Below are 22,249 nucleotides of genomic sequence, written 5' to 3' on the forward strand. Positions count from 1 at the left end.
TTAATACAGTGCAAAATTAAGCATACAATAACAATATGCTACAAAGGAAGAGAATTTAACAAAAAAGCACCAAAGTTAAAGACAAGTAAGCTTAGTGTCCTCCCCAAGCCCCACAACACAAGAAAAAAAACAACTCCAGACCGACCACAACACCATATAGAGAGTATAAGTCAGGACAGTCAAACTCCCAGACTGTGAATACACTTAGCAACAGAGGATAATAATGCCTACTACCAGAAAAAAAAGGGAGCTGAAAGCAAGGGACCGAAAAGAAGAAAAAAAAAGAAAAAAAAAACCCTAGTCAGGAGGAAGGTTATGAAAGTACTCGATAAAAGGTCCCCAGACCTTATGGAACTTTAGATCCGAATTAATGAATTTTTTCGAAGTCCAAGCAGGCCATAATGTCGTTAAGCCATTGCGCATGAGTGGGCGGGGCAACATCTCTCCATCTAAGGAGGATCAATCATCTCGCCAGGAGAGAGGCAAAGGATAGTATTCGGCATTTGGTTGGACCCAGACATAAATCCGTCTCGCCCCAAAAACCGAACAGAACAATTAAGGGGTTTGGTTCTAGGTGCTGATTCAGAATACCCGATAATGTAGTGAAGACATCTTTCCAGAATTTCTCCAAGCTAGGACAGAACCAGTACATATGGATGAGAGAGGCCACGCCCCTCTTGCATTTATCACAGAGCGGACTAATGCCAGGGTAGAATTGAGATAGTTTAGATTTAGACATATGGGCTCTATGAACAATCTTAAACTGTAAAAGGCAATGGCGAGCACAAAGGGAGGTTGAGTTAACCGATTTGAGAACTGAGTCCCAGCTCTCCTCGGATAAGGAGATATTTAAATCCTGCTCCCAGGCCATTTTAATTTTATCCACAGGGGCCCGTCATAAGGCTGCTAGTTTATCTCGGATAATTGATATTAAACCTTTACCTAGTGGATTAATGGAAAGAAATAGGTCCATAGCATTTTTTGCAGGCATTTCAGGAAAGTTAGGAATTAAAGGAGCAATAAAGTGTCGGATTTGGAGATACCTGAAAAAGTGAGCGTTAGGCAGGTTGAACTTAACAGAGAGCTGCTGAAAAGAGGCGAAGCGATTATCAATGAAGAGATCTTCAAAATTTCTAATGTCCTTCCTGTACCAAACATGGAATGCTGAATCGTGCGTAGTAGGTAAAAAAAGGTGATTATGTGCGACAGGGCTAGAAACGGAAAACCCCTGGAAACCATAGCATTTCCTGAACTGAGCCCATATACGCAAAGTGTGTCGAACAAGAGGATTAACTATTGATCTGGGCAGACTGCTAGGGAGTGCAGAGCCAAGAAGTGTAGATATAGATAATTCTTTAGTGGAGTTCAACTCCATTGCCACCCAGTTAGGGCACTCGGGTTGACCGCGGAAGAAAGACCAGAAGGCAGCACAACGTATATTAGCTGCCCAGTAATATAAGCGAAAGTTAGGTAAAGCCATGCCACCCTCTTTTTTAGATTTTTGGAGGTGAATTTTATTAATTCTAGAGCGCTTATTCTGCCACAGATATGACAAAATAATAGAGTCTAAGGAATCAAAAAAAGATTTAGGAATAAAAATTGGGATAGATTGAAATAAGTATAAAAATTTGGGGAGAACATACATTTTAACAACATTAATACGACCTACCAAAGACATAGATAGAGGTGACCATTGTACCAGACTCTGTTTTATAGCATATGAAAGATTGACAAAGTTTTCACGAAAGAGATCTTTAAACTTCCTTGTGACTGTAATTCCAAGATAAGTAAATTGATTATGGACTACTTTAAAAGGGAGATCACGAAATATTAGTTCTTGTGCTTCTTTATTAATTGGGAAAAGTTCACTCTTATGTAAATTGAGTTTATAGCCAGAGATCTGGCTAAACTGGTCAAGAAGTGAAAACATTAGAGGTAAAGATGTAGATGGATTTGAGAGAAAGAGTAATAAGTCATCAGCATAGAGAGAAACTTTATGCTCAACACCCCCTCTCCAAATCCCGGTCAATTCAGGACAATTTCGAAATGCTATCGCCAGAGGTTCTATAGCCAAATCAAAGAGAAAGGGACTTAAGGGGCATCCCTGACGGGTGCCACGTTTGAGATTAAATACTTGGGATTTCTGAAAATTAGTTAGAACAGACGCAGTAGGACACAGGTACAGCAATTGGATCCAAGAGATGAAACTTTGGCCGAGGTCAAATTTTTCTAAGATTGCAAAAAGGTAGTTCCACTCTATACGATCAAATGCTTTCTCCACATCAAGGGAGATAACACATTCAGGAGTCCCAGTTGGAGCTGAGTATAAAATATTAAATAGACGCCGAATGTTAAAAAAAGGGAGACGGTTTTTAATAAAGCCTGTTTGGTCATCAGAGATAATGGAGGGAATAACGGTTTCTAATCTATGAGCCAACACTTTAGCTAAGATCTTTACATCAACATTGAGCAGAGAGATCGGCCTGTACAAGGAACACTCTGATGGGTCTTTGCCCTTTTTTAAAAGAAGAATAATAGATGCCTCATTGAAAGAGGGTGGCAATTTGCCGTAATTAAACGAGTCAGATAATACTGAAAGTAACTGAGGAGAAGGAAGTGAAGAGAATGATTTATAAAATTCTACAGGGAACCCATCAGGTCCAGGAGATTTCCCTGAGGACAGTGCAGAAATTGCAAAGATATTTCTTCTGGTGATATAGGCGCATTGAGTTTGGCTTTGAAATCAGATGAAAGTGAGGGGATATTCAGATTCTGTAAAAATTGATCCACAGAGATATTGTCATTCAGATATTCAGAGGAATAAAGCCGAGAATAAAAATTTTTAAATGCGTCATTAATTTCTAAATGATCCGATGTAAAGTCTCCGTTCTCCTTCCGGATCTTTGTAATATGTTGTTTGGCTTTGGAACGCCTCAGCTGATTGGCTAGGAATTTACCAGACTTATCCCCATGAATGTAAAAGCGACTCTTGCTTTCGAGAAGTTGGCGTTTGACAGGTTGAGTGGACAGAAGGTTAAATTTAGTTTGGAGTTCAACGCGCTTCTTGTATAATTCAGGGTTCTTAGTTTGGGCATATATTTGATCCAGATCTTTAATCTGGTTAATGAGGTCTGCTCGATCTGCACGGGATCTTCTGTTGAGATTTGCTGTGTAGGAGATTATTTGACCCCTCAGATATGCTTTCATGGCATCCCAGGTTATCTGATCCTTAATAAATTTTATGAAATCATCATCTGATAATAAAGTTGAATCAAACCGCCAGTGTTTATTCCTCTGAGGGAGACCAGGAAAGTTCAGAGAGAGGGTAATTGGGGCATGGTCAGAAATCAGTATACTCTGATAGTCACAAGAGTGGGCAAATGGGATAAGTTGGTTATCGAGTAAGAAATAGTCAATTCTAGTGAAGGTATGGTGAACATGTGAGAAAAAAGAATAATCTCTCTCCGTAGGATGGAGGAAACGCCATATATCAGAGATACCAAAATTAGAGAGAAACGATTGAATAGCTAAGGCAGATTTAGTAGGTGATCTGGTGACAGAGGATGATCGGTCCAGTTTAGGATCCAACCAACAGTTGAAGTCACCACCCAGTATAAGAGAGTATGAGTTTAAGTCTGGTAGTGAGGAAAAAAACCGTTCAAAAAAGTTAACATCATCAAAGTTGGGGGCATACAAGTTTGCTAGTACAACTTTAGTGTTATATAGTTTACCAGAAACAATAATAAAACGGCCATTTGTATCAGATATTTTATTATGGAGTTCAAAGGGAATATTTGAGTTAATAAGAATGGAGACTCCCCTAGCTTTAGCGGCAAAGGATGAATGAAAATGCTGACCCGCCCACTTTGACAGAAGCCGGGAGTTATCAAAACAACGAATATGAGTTTCTTGAAGGAAAGCAATGTCAGCTTTGAGTTGTTTGATATGTGAGAATACCTTCCTCCTTTTAACAGGGTGGTTCAATCCCTTTACATTCCAGCTCACAAATTTAAGTGCACTAGCCATTATCAATTACTAATGCATAAAAGGCAGCAGGCATATAAAAAGTCAAGCAGTACAATAGCAGTCGGGGAGCAGAGATGCAAACATAGATTCGTAAAGTCAAAATATAAACATGTCCTGAGCAATAAAGAGAAACAATAAATACAGTGGGTGATGTTGGAACTGGAAAATCCACCCCAGCCACACAACCCAAAACTAGACGGCTACCAAAACAAGTAGCTAGCTCTACCAAAAAAATTAACCCAAATACAACTTCCAGATCTGTGTCATTAACAACAGTTCCGTATAAATACTATAGCAAATAGTTTATGCACTAGGAAACATAACTACAGATTAGAACACCTTCTGCAGAAATATAAAACTTAATACAGAGAAAATCGGAAGAAAACCAAAACTAACCTACCCGCGAAAAATTATAGAAGAATAAAGTAAGAGAAAGGGAAAAAAAAGGTAAGAAAGAAAAAGAAAAAAGAAGAGGAAGGGGAAAATTATAAATTCAAGACGAGTATTTATCAACCATTTACAGAGGGGAGAAAAAAATTCAGAGATTAGAAAAAAGGGGTGAAGAAAAAAAAAAGATAAAATAAATATTTTAAAAAAAGGAAAAATAAATTAGCAATTAAACTGTGAACCAACAAACAGGGAGGCCTTCACTAAAGACTTTGAACCTCCAAAACAAGTTAGAGTTAGTTGTAGAACTCTGTAGGTAAAGTTATACAAAAATAAAAATAGATTACACACACACCAAATCCCGGGAGAGATTGTCAACAGCCCTTAGAGTTTCAATGAATAATGTCTGAGTGATTCAAGTGAAGTCTGAGTCCAGAAAAAGAAATTTTACTACGAGGAGTACTTATCCAGCATTTTAGGAGGTCCGATCAGATTCTGAAGATAACTGGATAGCCGGAAGACTTGCCACAAAAGCTTCAGCTTCCTTCACCGACCTGAACCACCTGTACTTTCCAGTATTAAGCTTGATTCATAGATCAGCAGGATTGCGAAGAGAAGGTTTGAAACCACGATCAAAAAGCACTTTCATTGCGCCTTTAAACTCAGCGCGCATCTTTAAGGTCTGGGGTGCAAAATCTTCCACAAAGCGAATGGTTGTATCCTGGAAAGAAAAAGACCCCCTGCGATGCGCCTCTACGATCAGACTGTGTTTTACCTGGTATTGATGGAAACACAAGACTACTGGTCGCGGACGGGAGCCCAGAATTCCGGGGGGAACGTAAACTCTGTGTACCCGTTCGAGCTCGGGCGGCTTTGGAAGCAAATCTTTCCCGAATATCTCACAGAGAAACTTGGCGAAAAACTTCACGGTTGATCCCTGTTTGGTCGCCTCTGGCAATCCAAGAATTCTGAGATTACAGCGTCAGCTGCGATTTTCGAGATCCACCATTTTGGAAAGAAGTTTGTTAGATTTTTCCTCTAAGCTGGAACAGAGAGACTCCCAAGTATCGAACACGACTTTCTAAATCTTCAGAAGTCGAATCGATGCGAGATAAGTGTTCAGCATGTTTGTCCACTTTATCGTTGATCCGATCCAGTTTGTCTTCTAACTGTTTGAAAGCGGTTTTAAATTCCTTTAAAATTTCGTCTCGGAGCTTTCCGAGCGCAACCAAAGTCTCGTCCGAGGGGGTCATAGCTTCTTTTCTCCCAGATTTAGAACTCTTACTAGACATTGTAAGTTAGATATATTCACAGGCAAGTAAGAGATACCGAAAAAATTCCTATCTAAGGTTTAAAAAATGGATAGCGACAGTAACGGAACAAAAGTTCGGAGCAGCTAAACAATCGCCATCTTACCGGAAGTCCCTGAACTTTTGTCTATATGCTTCAGGTACTAGCTCGTAACCCCGGAGAATGGCCGCCTTTACTTGGTCATAATTCTCTTCCCCTTCCGAGGACAACGCCGCATATGCCCGCTGTGCCTTTCCTCTTAACACACTTTGTAACAACGCCACCCACTGTGCTCTGGGCCACTTCTGATTCACTGCCACCTTTTCAAAAAGCAAGGAATAACTATCAGCATCCGTCTCCTCGAATGGGGGTACCAACCTCAACGCCCAACTAACATCAAACCGCTCCTCTCGGTCCCACCCCTGACTTCGTTGCTCTTGCTTTAACTTCTCCATCTCCAAGGCATGTTTCCTCTGGCTCTCTGCCTCCCTCTCCTTCTCAGCTGCTTCCAGCTCTTTTAGCTGAAGTTCCTTTTTCACCTCTAACTCCTTTAGCTGGAGCGCATGCTCCCTTTCTTTCTCTCTCTCGGCTGCTTCCAGCTGCTTTAACTTAATTTCATGTTCCCACCTTAATTTCTCCAACTCTAACTGAGCCGTTAGAGATCTCTAACTGAGCTGGTACCTTTCCAGGGATATTTTCCAATACCTCAGCTGTAAGCACATTCTTCTCAATGTAATACTGAGTTATGGCCCTTCGCACCTCCCGCTTTTTCATTGACGACCTCACCTCTGCGAGGCTTAACCCCTTCGCCAAATTTACCAAGTCTGATTTGGTGGCTGCCTCTAGCGCCCCCAGAGTCGGGTTTCCCACAAATTCATCCACGTCCATCTTTGCTGGTTTCCTGTCTGGCTACCCGCGTACCAGATCCAAGTTTGGACTTACAATCCCGATTCACTGGCCCTCAATTTTTGGTATCAAATCCTGAGACGAGATCCCCAAGTCGTTACATACCCCGTAACTGGGTCACTTACCAGCAAAGATAGAGAGGTCCGTTGAAGTCTGATGGTACTATTTTTAAGAGTCTTTATTTATAAAGGGGCACAAAAATAAGGTTAATACAAACGTTCAGATAATATACGTCATCAATACTCAATCTAAAAGCGCGGGTATAGTAATAATCATCAATAAGAAATAGCTCTATCATTTGTCTAGGGGTTAATATATTGTCCGTTGGAAATATAAAAGTCACTCAGTTCCTGCAGGCTTCAGCCTTTGGGGACCGCTGGGTTTTCACTTGTTGGAGAGAGAGAGATTTGTGAGAAAAGAAACTTGCCCGGGTCTTTTGATGAGGCCAAACCATTGAGTCGGGGGAGTTGTTTCCCCATTGTTCGTTCAAGAAAATCGTTTCTGTGGTACCCGCCACCAGCTCCCAGGCAAGGGAACCGAACGCACGTGGCTTTCTTCAAATGGCTGCCCGCTACTACGGGATCGCTAGCGTGTCTTCTGGTGCGTCCAAGTGGCCGTCGCTACAGCCCCTCTTTTATCTTGCCTTGCAGGGTAGTAGATGTCAATCAGGTTGGAGGTGATGCAATCTCTCTCTCAACCAGCCCACTTTGCCCGAGGGCTTGCACGTAGCACAGTCCCCAATCCACAAATGTGTCTCCACGAGACAATGGCCAATGTCGCGTTATTTTGCATCTCCGGGGAACAAGGCATCCTGCACGTCTCTCTCCCATTTCCTGGGTCCACTGACCCCCCCCCCCCTTTAGTGCTCTTGCGATTCTCGCAAAGGAGGGGGCTGCGGGCATAACAGTATTGAATTGTCCTTTGGTGTTCAGCACATAAAATGTGTGTAGTGCTGGGCATAGGCAGACCTATCGATTGAAAGCAGCTCAATATGATGCCAGTCTAACTTGTTTTGTCAAATAAAGAATCTGCTTCAGATCAGCTAGTACTTTTCCCCGGTGACTTCATTCATGCAACAGCATTTATAATTTCATTTATAGATGGTGTTTGAGCTGTGCTCAGCCACAAGTGGACTGAGATTAGAGCAGTGGGCTAAGCACAGACCCTTGAGGTGAGAAGGAAATGTTATTGACTGTGGTCTCATTGAAGCCCAATGCCTATGAATGGAAAGGCCCAGTGGATTCAGCCAAGTCCATTACAGGAAAAGCCCTCCCCACCACCGAGCTCATCTACAAGTAGCACTGCTACAGGAAAGCAGCATCCATCATCAAGGATCCCCACCACCCAGACCACGCTCTCTTACCACTGCTGTCATCGGGCAGGAGGTTTGGGTCCCACACCACCAGGTTCAGGAACAGCTATTACCCTTCAACCATCAGCTTCCTGACCTGTTTGTCACTTTGGTAGTTTGTTCATCTTTCTGTGTAGCTTTTCACCAATTCTATTGTACGTCTCTGTTCTGAGAATCTCAGGGTAGTATAGGGTAACAGATATGTACTTTGATCTCTTGAACTTCTGTGAGATTGAGGATCCAGTTGAGAATGGAGATCCATGCGCCGCACGCACGCACGCACGCACGCACGCACGCACGCACACACACACACACACACACACACACACATCCATTCTCTCTTCTCCCCTCTCCCATTGGGCAGAAGATACAAAAGCCTGAAAGCACGTCCCACCAGGCTCAAGGACAGCATGTACCCGTGCTGTTACGAGACTATTGAACAGTACTGTAGCTTGATTCTTGATGGAATCTCCTTCATAGATGCTGCTACACTTGCTGAGTTCCTCCAGCACTTTGCAAGCGACCTCACAATCTACCTTGTTATGATCTTGCACCTTATCGTTTACCTGCACTGCACTTTCCCTGTAGCTGTTACATTTTATTCTGCATTGTTATTGTTTTACCTTGTTCCACCTCAAGAGCTGCATAATAGTCTGTATGAACAGTATGTTCCTTGGAAGATATGACAAAAATAATTCAATTCTTCTTTCACTAGCAGAAACATCTTGACATCCACCTTGTCTTGCCCCTTTAGGATTATATTATCATAAATCCTTCTGTAAAATATAGAATTAACCTTTTAAACATTTTGTGGAACTGCCCAGGACTGCTTCCAATACTGAGATATCCTTTATTAACCAAGGAAACCCAAATTCAGGTTGGATACATGATGAGGCCACTCATCAAGGACCCCTGCTACCCAGGCCATGCTCTCTCTCGGTGCTGTCATCAGGAAGGAGGTACAGGAGCCTCAGGGCCCACACCACCAGGTTCAGCAACAATTATTATCTTTCAACCATTAGGCTCCTGAACCAGTGTGGATAACTTTCCTCACCTCAATGCTGAACGGATTCCACAACCCATGGATTCACTTTCTCATATTATTTATTTGTTTACTTATTAATACAATTTTATTCATATTAATTGCACTGTTTATCTTCTTTTGCACATTGGTTGTTTGTGTGTAGTTTTTCATCGACCCTATTGTATTTCTTTGTTCTGCGAGAAAATGAATCTCAGAGTGACATATACAAATTTTGATAATAATTTTACTTTGATTTGAACTTGAATTCTCAGGTTGGAAGACTAGCACTTCATTTTTCATCCGGGAGCCTCCAATGGAACCTCGATTTCTCTAACTTACAGGTAATTTCACCCCCCTCCACCTTCTCTTTTTTTCCGTTACCCATTCTCTTTTCACCTGCCCATCACCGCTCTGGGACCCATCTTCCTTCCCTTTCTCACATGGTCCACTCTCCTGTCCTATTAGATTTCTCCTTCAGCCCTTTACCTTTTCAACCTATCACCTCCCAGCTTCTTACTTCATTTCCCCTTCTGCCTCAACTTGTCTCACCTCCCATCTGCCAATTTGTACTCCTTTCCCCTCCCACCACATATTTTTATTCTGGTTTTTTCCCTCTTCCTTTCCAGTCATGATGAAGAGTCTTGGCCCTAAACACCATCTGTTCATTCCTCTCCACAGATGCTGCCTGACTTGCTGAGTTCCTCCAGCATTGTGTGTGTGTGTGTGTTACCCAAACTATGCACAGTCTTTCATTTATGACTTAACTAATGTTCTGTAATGGCACATAACCAAATTTAAACTCCAAACTTATAGCCCTAACATTAGCATTAATTACTAGCAGCTAACTGCTAACTATGCATAACACAGATAAGAATACACTACATATCCACTCCTGTGGCCTACCTCCAGTCCAGGTTCTGTAGGTATATGGGTGGAGAATGAGGAAACTACAGTCTGCTGTGCACATGGGGTAAGAAGTAAGATTAGCTTTATTTGTCACATGTACATTGAAACATGCACTTTATGAGGTATACCTATACACCTTGTTAATGCAAATATCTAATCAGCCAATCGTGTGGCGGCAGCTCAATGCATAAAAACATGCAGAAGTGGTCAAGAGGTTCAGTTGTGATTCACACCAAGCATCAGAATGGAGAAGAAATGTGATCTAAGTGACTTTGACCATGGTGATTGATGGTGCCAGATGGGGTGATTTAAGTATCTGAGAAACTGCTGATCCCCTGGGATTTTCATGCACAAGAGAGTTTACAGAGAATGGTGAGAAAATTTTTTAAAAACATCCAGTGAGCAGCAGTTCTGGGGGCAAAAATGCCTTGTTAATGAGAGAGGTCGGAGGAGAGTGGCCAGACTGGTTCAAGCTGACTAGAAGGCGACAGTAACTCAAATAACCACACGTTACCTCAGAGGTGTGCAGAAAATCATCTCTGAATGCTTAACATGTTGAAGTTTGAGGTGGATGGCCTACAGCAGCAAAAGACCACAGATGTACACTCACTGACCACTTTATTAGGTATCTTATATTAGGCGACTGAGTTTACAGTTTGGGTCAATGACTGACATGGTCCAAGGATGTGCCTGCAAGTCTTGCCATGCTTGCCAACATAGCATGCTCACAACTTTACTAACCCTAATCACAACCGAGCCTGTGTCATAGAAACAAGGGAGGCGTCACAGGACAAGGTTACCAGCCAGAGAGAATGAGGTGGTCAAGAATGTGTTGGTATTCAGAATGGGAAGTCCATAGGTCGAGAGGGGGACTGAAGAAATGGACTGCCTCGGCACCTCATTGCCCTCCCCCTGCACTTGGGCGGTATGGTGGTGAGTGTAATGCTTCACGGCACCAGTGGTGGGAAGGCCAGGGTTCAGTTTCCACTGCTGTCTGAAAGGAGTTTGTACGTTCTCCTTGTGACTGCGTGGATTTCCTTCTACTTTCCAAAGATGTATGTGTTAGTATTGGTAAGTTGTGGACGTGCAACGTTGGCGCCGGAACCATGGGCAATGACCTTAAGGCGCAGGAGCAGAATTAGACCATTATTAGAATTAGCGCATTATTGGAGCCTCCCTGCCCTCTATTGTGGACCTGTACAAGAAGAGGGCGGGGAACATCATAAAGGACTCCTTCCATCCTGCGCACGGACTGTTTGATCTGCTTCCGTCTGGTAAGCGCTTCAGATCCCTCCAGACTAAGACTAGTAGGCACTGGAGAAGTTTTTTCCCTACTGCGGTCACTTTGCTGAACAGTTAACTGCCAGTTAACTGTCGGCTAACTATTACTTGGATTGCACTACCTGTATGTATAATCTATATTTTCATTTATATTTATCATTATTATTGTTATGAGCAGAGAGACAACATCTGCTGGAAGTAAATTCCTTGTATGTGCATAGGTACTTGGCGATTAAAGTGTGATTCTGATTCTGATTCAGCCCATTGAGTCTGTTTCGCCATTCTATCATGGCTGATTTATTATCTCTCTCAACCCCATTGTCCTGCCATCTCCCCATAACCTTTGACATCCTTACTGATCAAGAACCTATCAACCTCCACTTTAAATACACCCAGTGACTTGGCCTCCACAGCTGTCTGCGGCAATGAATTCCACAAATTTACCAACCTCTGGCTAAAGGAAATCGTCCTCATCTCTGTTCTAAAGCGACCTCCTTCTTTGCCCTCTGGTCCCAGACTCCCCCACTATTGGAAACACCCTCTCCACGTCAACTCTGTCAAAGGCTTCCAATATTTGATAGGTTTCAATGAGATCCCCCTCCCCATTCTTCTAAACTCCAGCCAGTACAGGCCCAGACATGGACTTGTTGGTCTGGAAGGGCTGCATACTGTGCTGTATCTCTAAAATAAAACTTAAGTAGTTTAAGGATTTTTCTGGTTGGTTCAGAACTTGATGGCAGTAAGAAACTGTTACTAAACCTTGGTGTGTGGGGTCTTCAAGCTCCTGTACCTCCTGCCCAATGGCGGCATTCTCTGCAGTACACTGAGGTTGAGATACACTCAGGGCTGGTGGTACCCAGTGTTGGACCCTTCCCTGACTCTGGGACATTTGAGAAGTCCTGAGAGGTGCTGAAATGCCAAGGCACATGAGTCATTGGGAGAAGTGCTGCGCATTGGGGGTAGGATAGGCCAGCAGGGCCTGATTCCGTGCTAGATACCCTTAGCTGCCCCCACATAAGAGCTGTTGTTCCCGGAGTACACCCAGGAGATGCTGTTGTCTGTGATGATCCCAGGGCTGTTCCTTGATTCTCTTCACAGCAATGCTGTGTTTAATGTGTCTTCATGTAGTACAGAGATTCCATTCCCTGCGACATGCCTTTTGACTGCAGTTCTGTGTTACACCACATGGGGCCGCTGTTCTGTTTTATACGTTTTAACACAAATGTCGTTTCTCTCTCTCTCTTCCCCCTCCCCCTCTCTCTCTCCCTCTCTCTCTCCCCTCCCTCTCTTCCCCCTCTCTCTCTCCTCCCTCTCTCCACACTCTCTCTCTCTCCCCTCTCTCCCTCTCTCCACTCTCTCCCCCCCCCCCTCTCTCTCTCTCACTCTCACACACACACACACAGTCTGTGTAATGCATGCATGGGATTCTGTACAAGGGAGTTTGTTGTTCTGTGTAAAACAAACATACAGAGACTACATGCGTACATGTGGCTGCTGTTAATGTAAACCCACACACATAGACACTGGACGGTCACAGTGGGCGACATGTTTGACCCTACATGGCTGGTTAACTAATTATTTGTCTATGTTCCCGCAGACCACTGCCAAGACAGCAGCTAATCTGTAGGGCAGCCCTGTCCTCACTGAAGGCCCAAGCCCCTTTGTCAGTGGATGTTTACTGATCCACTCAGTATTGGCCACACTCCCACACCCATCAGTGACTCCAGCCTGCAGGTGGCAGCAGAGGCTCACCAGGACAGCCTCCTTGGAATTGAATTAATATTGTCACATGTATTAAAGTTCAAAACTTTAATTTATTATTAAATGTCACCCTGGGATCAATTTCCTTGCAGACCTTCATAGTAGAAGAACAAATAAATACAATAAAATCGACGAGAAACTACACACAAAGATTGAAAAACAATCGAAGTGCAAAGGAAGATGAACTGTAAATACAAAATATTTGTAGCAATGAGAGAGGCAATACTGAGAAGATGTGTTGCAGAGTTCTTGAAAGTGAGTCAGTGTTGTGTCAGTGTTGAGGTGAATGAAATTATCTGAGCCAGTTCAGGAGCCTGATGGTTGAAGGGTAATAACTGTTCCTGAACCTGGTGGTGAGGCATCTGAGAGGCTCCTGTACCTCCTTCCTGATGGCTGCAATGAGAAGAGAGCATAGTCTGGATGGTGGATGCGCTCAGTGGTGAGGAGGGCTTTTGCTGTGATGTATCCACCATTTCTTGTAGGCGTTTCCATTCCTGGGCATTGGTGTTTCCAAACCAAGCTGTGATAAAACCAGTCACGATACTCCCCTCTGTGTACTTATAGAAGTTCATCAAAGTTTTAGATGAATCTATGCAGATTTCTAAGAAAGTAGAGGTGATGCCGTGCCTTCTTTGAGATGGTGCTTGCGTGCTGGTCCCAGGACAGATCCTCTGCTAGGACAATGGCAAGGATTTAAAGTTACTAACCCTCGCCACCTCCGATTCCTCCCATGAGGACTGTTTCGTGGATCCCCAATTTCTTCCTCGTGAAGTCAAGTCAGCTCAAGATATGGTGAAAAGTATGTCTTTCACACTGTTCATACAGGTCAGATCATTACGCAGTGCATTGAGGTCGAACAAGGTAAAACGATAACAGAATGCAGAATAAAGTGTAACGGCGGCACAGAAAGTGCAGTGCAGTTCCATAAGGTCTGGGGGCCTTTTATCGAGTACTTTCATAACCTTCCTCTTGACTAGGGTTTTTTTTTCTTTTCGGTCCCTTGCTTTCAGCTCCCTTTTTTTTTCTGGTAGTAGGCATTATTATCCTCTGTTGCTAAGTGTATTCACAGTCTGGGAGTTTGACTGTCCAGACTTATACTCTCTATATTGTGTGGTGGTTGGTCTGGAATTGTTGTTTTTTTCTTGTGTTGTGGGGTTTGGGGAGGACACTAAGCTCACTTGTCTTTAATTTAGGTGCTTTTTTGTTAAATTCTCTTCCTTTGTAGCATATTGTTATTGTATGCTTAACCTTGCTCTGTATTAATGCTCCTCATTGGGATTTGGGGTTTTTAATTTTGTAAAATGTTTTGAAAAACTAATTTAAAAAAAAGAAAGTGCAGTGCAGGGAGACAATAAGGTGTTAGATCATAGCGAGGTTGTTTGTGAGGTCCAAGAGTCTATCTTATTGTAAAAGATGTTTTTAGATGACAGCAAGGGTAGAAGCTTTCCTTGAGCCTGGTGGTACATAATTTCAGGCTTTTGTATCTTTGATTATTCTGGCTGTTTTCCCAAGGCAATGAGAGGTGTAGACAGAGCCCACAGAGGGGAGGCTGGTTTCTGTGATACCGGAATTGGTTTATTGTCAAGTGTACTGAGATGCAGTCTTGTTCATACAGATCAGATCATCTTTTTTTTATTTTCAGTGCGTCTCCCTCTGCACAGTGGATGCTTTTCAGTTTTTGTTTATGTGTAGTTTTACATAAATTCTACTGTTTTTTCCTGTAAATGCCTGCAAGAAAGTGAATCTCAATCTAGTATAAGGCAGCATGTCCGTACTTTGATAATTAATTTACTTTGGAATTTGAACAAGGTAAAGCAATAGCAATATAGATTAAAGCGCAGCAGTTACAGAGAGAGTGCAGTGCAGTGCACGTTGGCATCGTCTTATGAGACAAGTCTGAGTGAGCTAGGCCTTTTCTCTGTGGAGCAAAGGAGGATGAGAGGTGAATAACATTATAAGAGGCAGAAATCAGAGGAGCCTGAAGACATCTTAGGAACTGCTTCTTGCCCTCAGTCAAGAGATTTCTGAACATGAAAGTATCTCATTACATGGTCAGCCCGAAACATTGACTGTACTCTTTTCCATAGATGCTGCCTAGCCTGCTGAGTTCCTCCAGCATTTTGTGTGTGTTGCTTCACTATTTTATTCTCCTTATGCACTTTCTTTATTTATTGTTTTTAATGTTTCTTACTGTAACATAGGGTTTTAAAATTTATTGCACTGTAAATATGCAGCAAAATGTTCAGTGCTGTACATATATAGGACCTTTGGACTTCTGCACAATACTGTATTTGTCAACGTGGAGCGGAGAGCAAGTTTGTAAATCTGGCGAGAGCAAGGGATGTTGGGAATGGCGTGGGTGGAGTGCCGTGGGAAGGGTATGGGACAGGTGGCAGTGAAGGAGTGTCGGGTGCAGACACCCCCAGTCTCGAGACCTGAGACACCAGGCATTTGGTTTATTGATCATTACAAAATGTCTCTCTGGTGCTTCCCGCTCCCTCCCCTCTCCCTTCCCCCTTTCCCAACCATGATTCCTGTCTCCCTGCTCCCTTCCCACTCTCAGTCCACAGTAGAAACCCGTATCAGAATCTGGTTATATTAGGACCTTGGTTTTTCTTCTTGTGGCAGCAGTACAGTGCAATACTCTACAGTACTGTTCTAAAGTCTTAGTCACTCTAGTGATATATTTGTGTGTAAGACTTTTGCACAGTAATGTATATCAGTGATTCTGATAGAAGGGACAGCTAATGCCTTATCCCAAAGTGGCAGTGGTTAATCAGAATCAGGTTTGATATCACTGCCACATGTCATGAAATCTGTTGTTTTTTCAGCAGTACAGAGCAATACATGCAGTAATAATAAAAAGCAAATTACAGTAAGAAGTATACGCAAGTAGATTAAAAAGATAATTAAATACGTAGTGTAAAAAGAGAGAAGAGAAAGTAGTGAGGTTATGTTCATGGGTTCAACGTCCATTTAGAAATTGGGTGGCAGAGGGGAAGAAACTGTTTCTGAATCGTTGACTGTGTACCTCCACCCTGACGGTAGCAATGAGAAGAGGGCACGCCTGGGTGATGGGGATCTCTATGATGGATGCCGCCTTTTTGAGGCATCGTTCCTTGAGTGTGTCCTAGATGCTGGTGCCCATGGTGGAGCTGACTGAGTTTACAACTCTCTGCAAACAAAAGAGGATCTGCAGATGCTGGAAATCCAAACAACACACACAAAGTCCTGCCTAAAGCATCAGCTGTACTTTTTTCCATAGATGCTTCCTGGCCTGCTGAGTTCCTCCAGCATTTTGTGTGTGTTGCTTGCAACTCTCTGCAGCTTATTTCGATCCTACACAGTGCCCCCCCAAACCAGATGGTGATACAGCCAGTTAGAATGCTCTGCACAGTACATCTGTAGGAATTTGCAAATGTCTTTGGTGACATACCAAATGTCCTCAAACTCCTGATGAAATATAGCCGCTGTTGTGCCTTCTTTGTGACTGTGTCGATTTGCTGGGCCCAGGATAGATCTTCAGAGATGTTGACACCCGGGAATTTGAAACTGCTCACCCTTTCCACTTCTGATCCCAGAGTGACTCTGGCCAATACCAGAGGGCATAGGCTTAAGGAATGTATGGGGGGGGGGGGGGGTAATGTCAGAGGTAAGTTTCTTTTACAAAGAGAGTGGTTGATGTGATGTAGGAGTGGTGGTAGAGAATGTACATTAAGATATTTAAGATAAGTTTGTAGCGATGTACTACACACAGCGCTGAAATAACAACACGCAGTTGGTAAGTCGTTTCGAGACTAGTTTATTCAAACTTCGCGGCGCTGGCATTTAATCCCTAGCGCCCGCCCTCTCCGGGCGGTAATGACATCAGAGGTGCATTACCAATGTCTCCCCCCGCGCGCTGGCTATTTGTGAGCCGGTTCGCCTGCGCAGAAAGTGGGTTGCCACATAACCCCCGCCCCCCCAGAACCGGCGATACACCCCCCAATGTCCACAGTCTGGATCAGCCTCTGTTTGGGAGGTCTGCCTCTGTGCCGCGGTGCCTGAACCTCGACCGGCTGCGCCAAGTCCACATGGGCTGGTTTGAGTCGGTCCACCGTGAAAAACTCCTCTTTCCCCCCAATGTCCAGAACGTACGTGGACCCGTTGTTGTTGATCACCTTGAACGGCCCCTTGTACGGCCGCTGTAGTGGTGCCCAGTGTCTGCCCCTTCGTACAAACACAAACTTACAGTTCTGCAGGTCTTTGGGTACATGGGTCGGGGTCCGTCCGTGCTGTGAAGTTGGTACGGGGGCCAGGTTGCTGAGCTTCTCGTGTAGTCTGTCCAGGACTGCTGCGGGGTCTTCCTCTTGCCCCCTTGGGGCTGGTATGAACTCTCCCGGGATGGCCAGGGGTGCGCTGTACACCAACTCGGCCGATGAGGCGTGCAGATCCTCTTTGGGCGCTGTGCGAATTCCAAGCAGGACCCAGGGAAGCTCGTCCACCCAGTTAGGTCCTCTCAGGCGGGCCATGAGAGCCGACTTCAAGTGACGGTGGAAGCGCTCCACTAGTCCATTCGACTGTGGGTGGTAGGCAGTAGTGTGGTGTAGCTGCGTTCCCAACAGGCTGGCCACAGCTGACCACAGGCTGGATGTGAACTGGGCGCCTCTGTCGGAGGTAATGTGGGCCGGTACCCCGAAGCGTGCTACCCAGGTTGCGATCAGTGCTCGGGTGCAGGAGTCGGCAGATGTGTCGGTGAGCGGGACAGCCTCTGGCTGCCTCGTGAACCGGTCTACCATAGTTAGGAGGTACCGCGCTCCTCGGGACACTGGTAGGGGGCCCATGATATCCACATGAATGTGGTCAAACCTCTGGTGGGTGGGTTTGAACTGCTGTGGCAGGGCTTTAGTGTGCCGCTGCGTGCACGTTCTGGCCCATTCACTGACCTGCTTGCGAAGTCCGTGCCACGCGAACTTGTTGGAGACCAGCCGGACAGTTGTCCTGATAGATGGGTGCGCCAAACCATGTATGGAGTCGAAAACTCGCCGGGACAATGGGGCGAGGTTGGCTGGTAGCCAGGTCGCACAGGAGGGTCCTCTCACCTGGGCCTACGAGAAAGTCTTGCAGCTGCAAACCTGAGACTGCGGTCCTGTAGCTGGGCATCTCGTCATCTGCCTGCTGCGCTTCCGCCAGTGCTGCGTAGTCTACCCCCAGGGACAGGGCCTGGACAGCTGGTCTGGAGAGTGCGTCCGCCACGACGTTGTCCTTTCCCGAGACATGCTGGATGTCCGTCGTGTACTCGGAGATGTAGGACAGATGTCGCTGCTGGCAAGCCGACCAGGGATCGGACACCTTCGTGAACGCGAAGGTCAACGGTTTGTGGTCGGTGAACGGCCTGCCTTCTAAGAAGTACCTGAAATGCCGGATTGCCAGATACAGTGCCAACAGCTCCCGGTCGAAAGCACTGTACTTGAGTTCGGGTGGTTGTAGGTGCTTGCTGAAGAATGCCAAGGGTTGCCAGCACCCCTCGATGAGTTGTTCCAGCACCCCACCGACTGCTGTGTCGGATGCATCCACTGTGAGTGCGGTCGGAACGTCCGTTCTGGGGTGCATCAGCATCGCGGCATCTGCCAAGGCTTCCTTGGCTTTAATGAAAGCGGCCGCGGCCTCCTCGTCCCGAGTAATGTCCTTGCCTTTACCCGACATCAGGGTGTACAAAGGGCACATGATACGGGCTGCTGAGGGGAGGAAACGGTGGTAGAAGTTCACCATACCAACAAACTCCTGCAGGCCTTTGACCGTGTTGGGCCGGGCAAAGTGGCGGATCGCGTCTACCTTGGCGGGCAGAGGTGTTGCCCCGTCTTTGGTAATCCTGTGGCTCAGGAAGTCGATGGTATTGAGACCGAACTGGCATTTGGCCGGGTTGATCGTGAGGCCAAAATCACTCAGGCGGGAGTAGAGCTGGCGGAGGTGGGACAGATGCTCCTGACGACTACTGCTGGCTATAAGGATGTCGTCCAAATAGATGAACGCAAAGTCCAGGTCACGTTCCACCGCATCCATTAGCCACTGGAACGTCTGTGCGGCATTCTTCAGGCTGAACGGCATTCGGAGGAACTCGAACAGGCCGAACGGGGTGATGAGTGCTGTTTTGGGGATGTCTTCAGGGTGCACCGGGATTTGATGGTATCCCCGGACGAGGTCTACTTTGGAAAGTATTCTTGCCCCGTGCAGGTTTGCTGCAAAGTCCTGTATGTGCGGCACGGGGTAGCGGTCTGGAGTGGTAGCCTCTTTCAGTCTGCGGTAGTCGCCGCATGGTCTCCAACCCCAGGCTGCTTTGGGCACCATGTGCAGGGGGGAGGCCCATGGGCTGTTGGACCTCCGCACGATCCCCAATTCCTCCATCCTCTTGAACTCCTCATTCACCAGGCGGAGCTTTTCCGGGGGGAGCCTTCGTGCGTGGGCGTGGAGGGGCGGCCCCTGGGTCAGAATGTGGTGCTGTACCCCGTGTCTGGGCATGGCTGCTGTGAACTGCGGTGCCAGAATCGATGGAAAGTCCACCAGGATTCTGGTGAATTCGTTGTCCGACAGCGTGATGGAGTCCAGGTGTGGGGCCGGCAACTTGGCTTCACCCAGGGAGAACGTCTGGAAAGTCTCGGCATGTACCAGTCTTTTCCCTTGCAAGTCGACCAGCAGGCTGTGAGCTCGCAAGAAGTCAGTCCCCAGGAGTGGTTGGGCCACCGCGGCCAGTGTGAAGTCCCACGTGAACCAGCTGGTGCCGAACTGCAGCTGTACTGTGTGGGTGCCGTAGGTCCGTATCGTGCTGCCGTTTGCAGCCCTCAGGGTGGGTCCTGGCTTCCTGTTGTGGGTGTTGTACCCCGTTGGGGGCAAGACGCTGATTTCCGCTCCGGTGTCGACCAAGAAGCGGCGTCCCGGCTATTTGTCCCAGACGTACAAGAGGCTGTCCTGGTGGCCAGCCGCCATAGTCATTAGCGGCAGCTGGCCCTGGCCCTTGCAGGGTGGGCGACAATGGCAGGCTTCTGTGCCCCACCGCTGGTGGTAGAAACACCACTGTTCACTGTCCTCCTCACTCCTGCCTCTGTGTTGTGTGCACCCCCCTGCCGGGCCTGGTCTGGTCCACTGTTGGGCGCGTGGCCTGGTAATCTGATGGACGGATGCCACGCTCTCCCTCTTGGCTTTCCACAGCGCATCTGCCCGGGCCACCACCTTCCAGGGGTCGCTGAAATCTGCGTCGGCCAGCAGCAGATGTATGTCCTCGGGCGGTTGCTCTAGGAATGCTTGCTCAAACATGAGGCAGGGCTTGTGTCCGTCAGCCAGGGCCAGCATCTCGTTCATCAATGCTGATGGCAGTCTGTCTCCCAAACCGTCCAGGTGAAGCAGGCAGACACCTCGCTCACGCCGTGAGAGGCCAAAGGTCCCAATGAGCAGCTCTTTGAATGCTTCATATTTGCCTTCTTCCGGGGGCGACTGTATGAAATCCGCAACCTGGGCGGCCGTCTCCTGGTCAAGGGCGCTCACCATGTGGTAGTAACGCGTGGAATCAGAGGATATCTGCCGAATCTGGAACTGGGCTTCTGCTTGGCTAAACCACACGCGTGGTCGCAGCATCCAGAAAGTCGGCAGTTTTAGCGAAACTGCGTGAACAGATGAAGAGTCGGTCATCTTTGGTCCAAATCCCGTTTGGACCATCGGGGTCACCAATGTAGCGATGTGCTACACACAACGCTGAAATAACGACACGCAGTTGGTAAGTCGTTTCGAGACTAGTTTATTAAAATTTTGCGGCGCTGGCAGTTTGTGAGCTGGTTCGCCTGCGCAGAAAGTGGGTCGCCACAGGTTCATAGATGATAGAAAAATGGAGGATTATGTTCTGTGTTGGAGGAAGGGGTTAGTTTGATCATGGAGTGGCTAAAAGGTTGGTACAACGTAAGACATAGGAGCAGAATTTGGCCATTTGGCCCATCAAGTCTGCACTGCCATTCCATCATGGCTGATTTATTATCTCTCCCAACCCCATTCTCCTGCCTTCTTCCCATAACCTTTGACTCTCTCACTAATCGAGAATCTATCAACCTCTGCTTTAGGTATACCCAATGACTTGGCCTCCACAAGTGTCTGTGGCTACAAGTTCCACAGATTCACCACCCTCTGGCTAAAGCAATTGCTCCTCGTCTCTGTTCTAAAGAGACGTCCTTGTATTCTGAGGCTGTGCCCACTGATCCTAGACTCTCCCACTATTGGAAACATCTTCTCCACCTTCATTCTATCTAGGCATTTCAGTATTCAATAGGCTTTGAAAGATCAGTGAGTATAAACTCACCCCAGCACTTCGATTCGCTTGCATATTGTGGGCCGAAAGGTCAGGACTATGCTGTATATTTCTATGATCTAAATATCGTGCACAAGGTCATAACAAGATGGATTGTGAGGTCTAGAGTCCATCTTACCGTACAAGGGGACCTTACAACAGTAAGAACATGATTTCAGGCTTTTGTGTCGTAGACAGGGTAGGTAGTCTGAATACGTAGCTCCAAGGTGGGAGCGTTAAAAGCACAAGGTGAGAGTAAGGCGATTAAAGGGGATCTGGGGGGGGCGGGTGTTAGGTTTTTTATGGAGGTATCTGATGTCTATAAGTTACTGCCAGAGGCAGTAGGGGAACCAGATTCAGGGATTATTTTTATTCGCCATAAATATTTACATGTATTAGGAGTTTGCTGTGGTGGGCTAGTCAGGGTGCACCATGCAACCCAAAACTATAACAGTCAACATTCATAAAGAATTATGTAGAATATGAAGGGTAAACTGTGAATAGGGGAGCAACAATACAATAGTGATCATAGTCTTAGATTAGTTCATCTGCAGAATGTTTTTGTTTACTGAAATACAGCGGAGAGCAGGCTCTTCCAGGCCTTTCAGCTGCACTGCCAATTAACCCCCAGCCTAATTGTGGGACAGTTTACAATGATCCCAATTAACCTACCAACTGGTACATCATAATAATAACTTTATTGATCCAGAGTGGGAGACTCTTTTGTTACAGCAACAGCATTTAAAAACACAGAGTACAGAGTAATAAAACAGAATCTGCGTTCTCCTGTTGCACAGAGATGAACTGTTGGATATGCTTACTGCATTTGGTAGGAAAGGTTTTCTGTAATGATCCTATGGACTGTGGGAGGAGACCCATGCCGTCATGGGGAGAATGCAGAAACTCCTGACAGACAGTGGCAGGAATTGACCCCGGGTTGCTGGTAATGTAAAGCATTGTGCTAACCACTACCAAACTGTGCCACCGTCTATAATACATACAGTGCACG

At 45.9% G+C, this 22,249-nt stretch overlaps 1 protein-coding gene across 6 annotated transcripts in view; it reads left to right on the forward strand.

Annotated features, from left to right (window-relative positions):
- Positions 1 to 22,249, forward strand: part of cdk20 (cyclin dependent kinase 20) — a 135,916-nt gene that overhangs the window by 29,414 nt on the left and 84,253 nt on the right. For 5 of the 6 annotated variants that reach the window (XR_012096188.1, XR_012096187.1, XR_012096186.1 and 2 more), the window contains one exon: positions 9,257 to 9,325. Coding sequence is in view for 2 of the 6 variants with exons in the window: in XM_073028257.1 (XP_072884358.1) it covers positions 9,257 to 9,325 (69 nt within the window). In the remaining 4 variants the exon portion in view is untranslated. Of the gene's footprint in view, positions 1 to 9,256; positions 9,326 to 9,662; positions 11,281 to 22,249 lie in introns of those variants that run through there. The other variant, XM_073028256.1, reaches the window with a different exon arrangement.

The sequence above is a fragment of the Hemitrygon akajei genome, chromosome 24 (genome assembly GCF_048418815.1).
Source record: "Hemitrygon akajei chromosome 24, sHemAka1.3, whole genome shotgun sequence".
Lineage (NCBI taxonomy): Eukaryota > Metazoa > Chordata > Chondrichthyes > Myliobatiformes > Dasyatidae > Hemitrygon > Hemitrygon akajei.